The sequence below is a fragment of the Bubalus kerabau genome, chromosome 20, assembly GCF_029407905.1.
Source record: "Bubalus kerabau isolate K-KA32 ecotype Philippines breed swamp buffalo chromosome 20, PCC_UOA_SB_1v2, whole genome shotgun sequence".
Taxonomy (NCBI): Eukaryota; Metazoa; Chordata; class Mammalia; order Artiodactyla; family Bovidae; genus Bubalus; species Bubalus kerabau.
In genome coordinates, this window is record NC_073643.1 from 19481292 (window position 1) to 19492502 (window position 11211).

General features: G+C 53.7%; 1 protein-coding gene across 1 annotated transcript; it reads left to right on the forward strand.

The window, feature by feature from the left end:
- Positions 1–1831: 1831 nt before the first annotated feature.
- On the forward strand, positions 1832–10791 carry OXTR (oxytocin receptor). Its single transcript, XM_055557948.1, has 2 exons — positions 1832–2812; positions 10238–10791. The coding sequence occupies exons 1-2, from the start codon at positions 1885–1887 to the stop codon at positions 10483–10485; spliced, it is 1176 nt and encodes a 391-aa protein (XP_055413923.1). The 5' UTR covers positions 1832–1884; the 3' UTR covers positions 10486–10791.
- The last annotated feature ends 420 nt before the right edge of the window (positions 10792–11211 follow it).

Consider the following 11211-nt stretch of genomic DNA (forward strand, 5'->3'; position numbering starts at 1 on the left):
AGGAGTCAGAAAAACCATCTTAGAATTTCATATTATTTTGACATCTCTTAGGATTTTAACACTGAAGCATAGCAAAGAGGCAGTAATGGCTTTGGGCCATAGACAAGCAGAGTCATTTTAAAATGAAGATAGATTTTTGGGGGGGCCTTGAGATCTTCCCCTAAAACTAAGTGAAGAAAGGCCTCTCCCAGTGCTGATTGGAACAGAAAGTATCTCATTCCTCTTGAATGGAAATAGGAGCAAAAATATTCCAAAGCATGAATCCACTGCTAACTCCACTACGGGAGGGGAAGAAGCCCTGAAATTGACCTGATGATAGGGAAATATCTGTTAAATGCTTTTGTAACTTCCTCACTGTCAATTCAACAGGGAAACACTGCTATCCAAGCCTCCCATTTGCCTGAGAGTTAGGAGCTTCTAAGTCAAGAAAGGAAGAAACCAAGCATATTATTTACGAGCTTCTTCCCTCTTGCTGCTTTTAAGTCACAGTGAAATAAGCCTGTTTGTTACCGCGCTGGGGCAACGCTGGGCAAGATTACACCGCTTCGTGGGAACCGGCAAGACCGGCCTTCCGCGCCTCCTAGCGGATCTATGTGGTGGTACAGCCTACGCTGCACGCTGCAGAAAAGCTGGCCACCGGCAGGCATTGCCGCATCCTAACGCCGTCCGCGCGCATAGCCTCGACAGGGCTCCTTGATCGCTTCTAGTCCCTACCCAGCCACCAGTCAGGGCTGCAGGCGAGGTGATTCCACCCCAGGTTACAGCGTCCGAGCCCTTAGCATCCTATCAGACTGGGTGCCGGCAGCAGCCACTTCAACCTGCCCCGGGAGCACACGCGTCTTTGGAACCATCCATGGCGGTGCGACTTCCCCAGGGAACCAAGTGTAGTTTCGCCCCACGACTCGGTTCAGGTAGCTGGATCCAGCGCATGAGTGGACGAGATGTTTGGCGCTGGTGGAGCCACCGGGACCCGAGAGAAGGTGTTGGAGTGCTTTGAGATCCTAGTTCCGGAGGCGCCGCCGGTACTCTGAGAGATTGTAAAGTACCTGCTCAGGATCTCGAAGGAGATCCCTTGGCTGTCGGGGGCCAAGACGCCTGTTGAGTTCCCGAACCTTCGAGGATGCTGGGCTGGGGAGGATCTCCCCCGAGAGGTGTCAGGGGTACTGAGAACAGAGGTTAGGCGTCCTGGATATACTGAGTCAGGAGTGCCTCCAGGATGGAGGCAAAGAAGCGGTTGTTGTGGAAGTTCAGGGGTGGATGGCTAAGCATTTTAGAAACGGGGTTGGAGGGGGATGGTCTTGAGCAGGGTTTCCCAGGCAAGTGGCTGTTTGGGGGCGGTGGGGGGTGTCTTCAGAGGGAGCATCCGGAGTGGGGTTTACTAGGAGAGGTGGCTGTCCTGTGGGTTCTGGGGAGTAACTAGTTGGAGGATCCCTAGGCGAGGTGGCTGGCTTAGAAGTCCCAGTCCGGGAGGAAACTGGTTATGTTCCTCCCTCTCCTTCAGTGGAAGCGACTCTCTCAAGGAACTGCGGGTCCGGTAGATTCCCGCTCATTTCCAGCGTCTCAAAAGAAGTTTCTCAAACGGGAATTTCTAGGACGGCCGCTCAGCAACCCCAGGTGGTGGTGGCCCTAGTCCTAGATGATTTGGGGTTCCTGGAAAGGGGACAGCTGAGGCATACACGCGTCGGGAGAAACGCACGGTCTTCTCACGGCCCTCGGGGTTTGTTTCAGAGTCCGACCCAGCAGATCGGTCCTCGGAGTCTCAGGGAGGGGAACCCAGGGGCCCCCACCCCGCCTCCAGGCACGCCGGGACTGCAAGTCGGGCCCCGCCCCCGCGCCGCGCCTTAAAGGACTCGAAGGCCGGGGCGCACCGCGGCGGCCACGGTCATGGAGGGTGCGTTTGCGGCAAACTGGAGCGCTGAGGAGGTCAACGGGAGCGCGGCGCCGCCGGGAACCGAGGGCAATCGCACTGCCGGGCCGCCACAGCGCAACGAGGCCCTGGCGCGGGTGGAGGTGGCCGTGCTGTGCCTCATCCTGTTCCTGGCGCTGAGCGGCAACGCGTGCGTGCTGCTGGCGCTGCGCACCACGCGCCACAAGCACTCGCGCCTCTTCTTCTTCATGAAGCACCTGAGCATAGCCGACCTGGTGGTGGCGGTGTTCCAGGTGCTGCCGCAGCTTCTGTGGGACATCACGTTCCGCTTCTACGGGCCCGACCTGCTGTGCCGCCTCGTCAAGTACCTGCAGGTGGTGGGCATGTTCGCGTCCACCTACCTGCTGCTGCTCATGTCGCTCGACCGCTGCCTGGCCATCTGCCAGCCGCTGCGCTCGCTGAGCCGCCGCACCGACCGCCTGGCGGTACTCGTCACATGGCTCGGCTGCCTGGTGGCCAGCGCGCCGCAGGTGCACATCTTCTCGCTGCGCGAGGTGGCCGACGGTGTCTTCGACTGCTGGGCCGTTTTCATTCAACCCTGGGGGCCCAAAGCCTACATCACGTGGATCACGCTCGCCGTCTACATTGTGCCCGTCATCGTGCTTGCCACCTGCTATGGCCTTATCAGCTTCAAGATCTGGCAGAATTTACGGCTCAAGACGGCGGCGGCGGCGGCAGAGGCTGCCGCGGGGGCTGAGGGCGCGGCGGCAGACTGGGCGGGGCGCGCGGCTCTGGCCCGCGTCAGCAACGTCAAGCTCATCTCTAAGGCCAAGATCCGCACGGTCAAGATGACCTTCATCGTCGTGCTGGCCTTCATCGTGTGCTGGACGCCATTCTTTTTCGTGCAGATGTGGAGTGTCTGGGATGCCGATGCGCCCAAGGAAGGTAGCGCGGGCGGAAGCACCGGGAGGAGGGAGCGCGGCGGCCGTGGCCCTGGTCCTGCTGTCCCTGTCCAGGGTTTGGCGGGCTTCGTGGATTGTTCTGAGCCTTGGCCCCATCGTCTGCTGGCCAAGTGACTTGGGGCATAATCTCCCTGAGCCTTGACTTCCCTTTCTGTAAAATAGCTAAGATGATAAGCCAGTTTTCCCCTGCAGTAGTTATTTAGTTGCTAACCAGTTATTTAGTTGCTATCCGACTCTTTTGCGACCCCGTGGATTGTAGCCCGCCGGGCTCCTCTGCCCAAGGGATTTCCCAGGTAAGAATACTGGAGTGGGTTGCCATTTCCTTTTCTAGAGGATCTTCCCAACTCAGGGATCCAACCGGAGTCTTCTGTATTAGCAGGTGGATTCTTTCTCACTGAGCCACCAGGGAAGCCTCCTCTTCAACAGTAGGGGAATGAAATGAGAAAATGCACGTAAAATCCCTACCACAGTCTTTAGGCCACATGGGGTGTTTGATTCACTGTTACGGACCAGAAAATTGAGCTTCCAGTGACTTGCCTTTTCCACCTGGTGAGCAATGCGGGGAGGTGAATTTCCGACCCAAGCCCAATCTCCTGCCACGTTAAGTTCACTTCCCTTGAACTTCCACTTTAAGTTCAAGTCAGCGTGAACCCGGGAGACCTGGTTTGGATCAGAGCAGCGGGAGATAGGTGCTTGGATCCTTCCAACCGAGCCTGAGAAGGTGTGGGGCGGGGCGCCGTCAGTGGGCGGAGACTGGGAATCCCTTGCCGAGTGGAGGAGGCGAGTTGCGCCCCTCGCCCTCTCTCCAGCCGCGAGGTGGAGAGGTGAGTATTGCGGCGGCGGCGCTGTCAGTGAACCCAGACAGTGCTTCTGCTGAGGGATGGGGCAAGCAGGGAAGGGAGCGAACGGGACGCAAACTTTCCTATTCGTCTCGGAAGCCCGGTTGATTTTGGTAGGCGGGAAACGCGCGCTCTCCAGTGGAGGACAGACAGTGTCAGAACTGAGGGTGGCTGGTGAAACCGGGAGGCGAAGGTGGGGTGGGATGCTATGAGGAGGGATCCAGGGGAGCAGAGCATCTGGGGCGCTGGCTTCTGGCCAATGCTTTGCGCCTTCAGCCTTCATCACAGACAGTTCCGGTAGCTCATTTGCAAACAGCAGGAGGGGTGATCTGTGGTGGTGAATGACTTACACCTTTTGGTTGGAAGGTAATCTCAATGCACTGGAATGCCGGCGGCTCAATTGCTTGTAAGAAAAGACTGGGAGGCTTTCTTTCAGCTGTTCTGTCCGTGAGAAAGCAAACATCCCATTTCTGGATAGAATCAGTACTGCTTCCAGCAGTCTCCAACACGGCAGCCAACCCGTGGAAGCTGAAATCATCATTCGGCTCTCTGACTTTGCTTTGCTCACAGGTCAGGGACTAACTGAGCAGCTGGAGAAATCACATGTGGCTTGCAGCTGGCCTTGTGGCCCCCACAGAACTCTTTCTTTAGGTCTCGCTCCCCCTGCCGGTCCCTGTAAACCCAGCTGCTCCTTTTCTATCTCTCCCCGCCTACACCTTCACTCACACCAAGCTCTGCCTTTATTGGTTTAGAGCTCACCTTGTTCCAAAAATAACTTGGGGAGGGGGCTCAAAGATTCAGGTCCCAGGCATGATAAAATAGATACGGGAAAATGGGAAGAAAGCGAGGGGGAGGATAGAAGTATAATAATAGCAATAATAAAGCTTCTTTGTGTGTTGGGGGGAGGGGGCTGCACAAGAGGCTTCCTTTTCATAAGAGCCAAAGCAAAGAGGAAAACTCTCAGCATTTTCATTGTTCAGAGCAGAAAATAGAGGAGAAAAAATCAAGAGGAGGGTTGTGATAATTTAATGAGCGCCCCCGCCCCAGTAGCCACATGCTATTGAGACCCTGCTTTGGTGAGTCTAGTAAGTCTGCAGAAGGAGGGCTGGGACCAGACAGCCCTGGCAGGTTTGGACAAGCCCCGGATGGAACTGTCAAGATCAAATTGCACAGCCAAAAGATTTGGCACCAACCTTTCCCCTTGAACTCCGTGGAACTTGCTTGGCTGCTGGTAGCAGGGACTCTGACCCCGAGCTGCTTCTCTGGGGGGAGATGAAGACAGATGGATGTATCCAGTTGGTCAAGACAGCAGGCAGGCCTGTAGGTCCCCAGGTCTCTGTGCAGGCTAACAGCAGGTGTTGGAGCAGGCCTGTGTTTGGAGCCCACCCTTCCACTTTCTCTTATGTGTCCTTGAGCTGATGATTTCCCCTTTCTGAGCCTCAGCTTCCTCCTCTGTTATAATGAAGATGACATGGTGTGACCCGTGGCACCTGGGGACCACATGATCAATGTCATTCCGCCTTCCCCCCGTTCTGGTTGTTAAAAGTTTTGTTTTCATTCTTGGGATTGGCTTTGAGAATCTCGGCAGTCAGAGGAAATAGACATTTATTCCAGTCAGAGGAAATAGACATTTCTCTCCCAAGAGCCTGGGTGGAGGGGGTGGGGTGTTGGCAGAGTCTGCTGGACAGTAGGTAGTGTGTCCAGGAGGGCTGGTGTGTGGAGAAGCTTGTTAAAAGCCAGAGCGGTGGACTGTGAGCCTTGTCACAGGGGATGCCACCTGTCCTGTCCTCTGGCGTGTGCCCATTGCCTAGCACAAGGCTGGCCGCCCACTGGAGTGCAACCAGTGCTGGTTGAACAAACGTGGGTTATGGGAGGAGGAAGGTGCATAAGATGGGGCAGGGATGGGTGTGTAGAGTTGAACTGAAAGAAGACTCTATGCAGACCTCTGGCCATAGAATTGGTTACTCAGTGAGGAAGTGCGTCCCCCACCACTCGGGGTAATCAAAAATCTGCCAGGGTGTTTTGCCAGGGGGAAAGGTTGAAGTCCACAGGAGGCCTGGTTGTAAGTGTTTCCCCATCTGTAAAATGTGCAGCAGTCACCCTGGATGGTTGACTAAACCTGCCTGGGGCTGTTTGCTGGGGTTAAGATTAGGCTTTAGGTTGTGGGGAGGGGAGAAGGCGCTGGTGGCATACAGCGTGGCATGCAGGAAGTGCGCTGCCCGTGCTTTACCAAGAGGAAGGTCTCAAGACGTGTCAGGTCATGGAATCCGTCCATTCCATCCATACAGCTGAGGGAGTGAGGATTGTTGAGCTCAGGAATGCATTTTCACAGAGGGACTGCAATTTTCATCGAGTGGTGGCAAGTCCAGTAATGCTGGGAACAAGAGTGTTAAGAGGTCAAGGGAAATTAAGGTTTCCCCAGAGGAAGCAGTATGATGCAAGGTGGGGAGATTTTAGCTCTGAGTTTTGGAAGCCCAAGGGGACCGTTTCGGATGAGTGGGTGGCAGAGCGGTGTAACCAGGTGGTCTTCCTGTGATTCTGATTCCAGGCCACTGAGGGGCAGCCTCTGCCAACACCTCCCTCCGTGCTCTGCTGGAACGCTGGTACCTCCCCCCCTTTCCAGATGCTTCAGAACCAGGGGCCTCTGCCCTCCACAGTCCACGCCTCACACTGTAATGGTCACACTTACTCATTCTATTTCTCTTTATCCCCGCCTGACCTTAATATTTGAGTGCGAACTCACTTTTTCCAGGGGGAATTGCATTTGCGTTCAGTTATCTTGTTAGGGGCCCATCTCCCATCATCAAGCTGAGAAATTGTCTTTTTGCTTTTCCAACATGCTGGTGGTGGTGACTGGTTTATCAGGACTTCCTGTCTGCTCATTTCATGCTTCACTTCAACTTAGTCCCTTATTGGACATTTCCCATTTTCCAGCCTCTGCTAGTGGCCAAGGACAGAGCCGCAGATATCACAAAGTCCTCAGCCACAGATTATAAGCAGAAATAATTACAATATGAAGGGATGATGCTGTAAGAGTTGTATTCATTTGTCAGAAGTACTGTGAGTGCCCCCAGGATTCATTGATTCTAGCTCCCTGGAAAAAAATCAGGATCAGAGAGGAATCAACATTTGAAAAGGGTTCTGAAGGATGAGTAGGAGCTGGTTATGCAAAGAAACATACACACATTGCCTGATGAGATCATTGGAATACTTCTCAGACTTCATTTTGTACACAGAATCATGTGGGAGAACTTGTTAAAATGCAGATTTTGATTCAGCACATCTGGGTGGGGCCCGTGAGACTGCGTTTTTAACAAGCTCCTAGGTGATGCCTGTGCAGGGCCCTTGACTGGACATTGAGTAATGAGGCTTTAAAAAGCTTTAATGTGTTATCTCTGTTCCTAAAACATGTGGCTTGCCTTTGCATGAATGGCCCAAGTTGGTGGCAGGGTCCTGTCATTCTCCAAAGGGTAAGGAAAGGCTCTCCGTTTGCAGGAAACCTCACCTCTTCTGCTTCTAGAACATGGTTATTTCTCAGGTCCTTCCTGGTAGGCCCGACATGTCCCCAGATTTGAGCAGTGGCATCACGGAAGACTATTTAAAGCTGTGTAGCCCACAAGTTTAGCTCTTTTTCCTGACCTTATACATGGTGAGATCACACACCTGTGACTTTTACAATTCCAATGTTGTAAAATGGTGCTCTTTTCAAAGACAGAGCCTTGGAAAACATACTCATATTCAATCTTTCTGTACATGTACATCCAGAAATCATTTTTAAAAAAGCCTCTGTACACCACAACTCCCAAATTCTCCTATAGCTCCTGTAGGGATAAGGGATTTAGTCCTTATGAGAGGTGCCTGATTTGGGAGCCATGGGTTGGGGAAGGGTGGGGAGGGGAGGCCTTGAACTGAGTGAGTGGTTTCTGGAGTGAGAGCCTCTGAGGAAGGTTGATGAGCTTGGTCAGATTCAACTGAGCCGTAGGTCTTTGAATTGGAAGTGACATGTGCTCGTTGCCTCAGGAACAGCGCAGCCGGAGAGGAGAGGCCATGGCCAGCTGCCCGGCAGCTGTCCGGGCTAATCTGGGCCCAGGGTGACAGTGGTGGGGGCAGGCGGGGGCGGCGCCGGGAAACCCGCAGAGGGGACTTCGTGTGGCTCGAGTAAAGCCAGGCTGGTGGGTGGGTGGACCACTGGGACACCCTGTCCTCGCATGGCCCTCAGCCGCCCACCTCCTCCATGAGTCACGGTTCTGGGTGGAAGTTCAGCATGGTGTCTGTCTCCTGGGGGCGGTAAATGCCCAGCAGGGGATGTTTGCAGTTGGCGCATGGCCCTTTCTGCTCAGTTCTCTGCTTGGCATGTAGGAGCCCCCACTTGAAGATTACCCCAAGTGCCCTGCCTTGCGCTCATCGCCTGTCTGCCAATGCTGCCACTCCTCACTGACTAGAAGGCCTGTCTGGCTTCTCTCCTTCTCACCTGGATTTGTAAATCCCTTGAGGGCAGGTCCCCAGGGTTGCTTGGGTGGCTGGCACTGAGTAGACACAGCAGGGGAGGTTGCATGGGCATCTGATCTCTTCCTCCGCCCCTCCGTCCCTTTCCTGAGAAATGCCCTGAGCTCAGGCCAGGCAGGTGTGAGGCCCGATCCCTGGTTCATGCCTCCCACTCAGCCCCTCTTCTCTCCAGGACCAAAGAGAGTGGTTTGCAAGCCCTCAGGGCTTGGACCTTGAGGGACAGGTGTTCCTTTTGCTGAGGGGGATAGAAGACATGGATGAGAGCCAGCTCGCCTGGTGGAGACCCTGAAATCCCTTTCTCACCCATGGCTGCAGCCCCCTTCCCTGCTGGGTTTCTTATGGCAGAGTAAAGTTTTCCACAGCAGACCATCTGGAGTTCCTTTGGGGTCATGTAATCCAATCTCAGGGCTCTGGGTTTTGAGTTTGTTTTTTTTTTTTTAAGTCATGGAAAAAAGAGCAAAGAACAGTTTCTTAAATTGAACTCAAGAGTGATAAAAAAAAATCTGCAGTTGATCACATTTCATATCTGTAAATAATATAACTTGAATAAACACGTTGCCATTCACAATGCCCTTTCACACAATTTTTTTTTCCCCCAATTTTTCTCAAAGTCCTAGTGGGTGTCACCTCCATTTCAAGATAAGGCTGTTAAGGTTCAGACAGTAGATGTGGCTCAGAGAATGAATAGGTAGGAAGGGGGTTCACACCCCTTGGGTTTGCATCTGGGTCCTCTGTAAGGGGCTCCCCATGGGCCTGACCCCCAAGGAGATGCTGGCTGCTGACCACTCTCTTGGATGAGTCTCTAGATTCTGATTTCCACACCCTCCTTTTGTCCAAACTGACTTCCCCATCACTCTGCTCTAGCATAACTGAGGCCAGAGTCACAGGAACTTGGGAGCTGGGCTGACCCTTTAGAGCAGCTGGGATGCAGACACAGGAGCCAGCCTGGGGGCCCTGCCATGAAGCAGGCACTGGATACGGGCTGCCTGGGACAGGGTATTACCCTCTGGCTGAAGGCAGTGCCCCCAGAGAAACCCTGCTGTGTGCCTGCTTGCTATTCTCTGGCAGCTCTGGGCTGAGTGCCTGGTCCTACCATGGGACCCCGAGTGGCCACTGCTTATCTGCTGCCAGCCTGCTGGACTCCAGCGGGGCAGCGCCTCTCTCAGTCACCTTTTCAGTCAGTGGCCGATTGCAGCAACCCACTGGGTGGCTATGTTTTGAAAGGAGATGGTCTACACAGTGAGGATTTCAGTGTAGAAGACCACCGCCAGGAGAGTGGAGTGGCCCTGGGACTTGGAGGTAGAATGCAGGCGAGCAGAAGGTGGAGGGGGTGATTTTACAGCACTCTTTCCAGCTGCAGTGTCCTGGCTTTGTGTGAGCAAAGCAGAAGACCTTACCTCTGAGGTCTGCATGCAAGATCAGATGTTCCTGGGCTAAGAGCATCTTCGTAAGTCAGCTGGAATAAGTCTGGAGACTTCTCCTCCCCTGCTGGGTCACTCATTCAGAACAGCATGGACCTGGACAAGCCCAGATGACCCCCTGGCACGTGGTCATGATCGCAGCTGCCGTGCATCGGCCACTTGTAGTATTAGGTGCTCTTCCACCCTTGCTGTGCTCCTGTGAGATTTGGGGACTCTTGTTATCATCATTCAGAGATGAGAAAACAGCAGTTTCTTGGGGAGTTAAAGTATTTGTGGCTGGCAGGGCTACAAGCTGGGTCTGGTAGCTTCTACCTCTGTGTGCTTGGATACTCTTGAGTGGGAGGCAGTTGATACTTGCGAGGTCAGTAAGGAATGAACAGGTGGCCATGCGGATGGAAGCATGTGGTAGGGAAGCTTTGGATGGGAGAAAGGACAAGGAACGTTCCAGGGCTGGGCTGTGCATGTGCTCAGAGCACCGATGTGGGAGGAAGGCAGGCTTGGTCTTTGCAGTGGGAGGAAGGCAGGCTTGGTCTCTGCGGTCCTCTGCCTTGTGACACAGCACCTGGTCCCTCTTCTCAGGAGGTGAGGCTTCCTGCCCCGACAGTGATGCCATGTTCTCCTTTCTTCCCCCTCCGCCTCCAGCCTCGCCTTTCATCATCGCCATGCTCCTGGCCAGCCTCAACAGCTGCTGCAACCCCTGGATCTACATGCTCTTCACGGGCCACCTCTTCCAAGAACTTGTGCAGCGCTTCCTCTGCTGCTCATTCCGCCGCCTGAAAGGCAGCCGGCCTGGGGAGACAAGCGTCAGCAAAAAGAGCAACTCGTCCACCTTTGTCCTGAGCCAGTACAGCTCTGGCCAGAGAAGATGCTCGCAGCCATCCATGCTGTGACTGATAGGGCCAGGACTGCCCTCCTTGGACTGTGCGACAGCGACACTCTGGTTCTTGGTGGCTGTGTGCATGTGTGTATAAGGTACCTTTCAGTTTGTACCCCTCTGCACCTTGGGCAGCTGCAGTTGGGTGGGGAAGCAACCCCCATGGGGAATATGGTAGGGTGACTCCACCATCAAGCCAAGCCCCGGATCTTCCGTGGGCTCCCACGGGTACTTCTCCTGCCCTGACCCCCCTGCTGCCTTCCTTTAACAGTAAGTCCCCTACATAAGAATGGGTTCTGTTCTGAGAGCACGTTTGTAAGTCTAATTTGTTAGTAAGTCCAACAAAGTTAGCCTGGGTACCCAGCTAACACGGTCAGCTATATGGTACTGTACTAGTCTACTGTATAGTATAGTGCTGTATAGAGGACTGTACTGAACTAGCATATTACTACACTGTAATAGGTTTGTAATACTTTTCACACAAGTAATACATACATAAAACAAACGCAGAAAGTAAAGCATTTTCAGTCTTATAGTAGAGTACCTTAAAAAGTACACTTGGAATACAGGGGCTGCCATGCCTCTTTGAAAGTTTGCAACTAGAAGGTCTGTGTGTAGAGGACTTACTGTATTCTGGGATCTTGAGAGAGGTAGTAAGTATAAGATTGGTGACCAGATGGGTACAGAAGCCTAGCATTCTGAGCTTGGGGTGAGCACTAGGACCTTGCTGGTGGTGGTGCTA

Excerpts from the sequence above, each read along its gene's own strand:
- OXTR (XM_055557948.1), top strand. The coding sequence starts at position 1,885 with ATGGAGGGTGCGTTTGCGGCAAACTGGAGCGCTGAGGAGGTCAACGGG. Across the intron at positions 2,813-10,237 it reads TGCCGATGCGCCCAAGGAAG|CCTCGCCTTTCATCATCGCC; the intron begins GTAGCGCGGGCG and ends CTCCGCCTCCAG.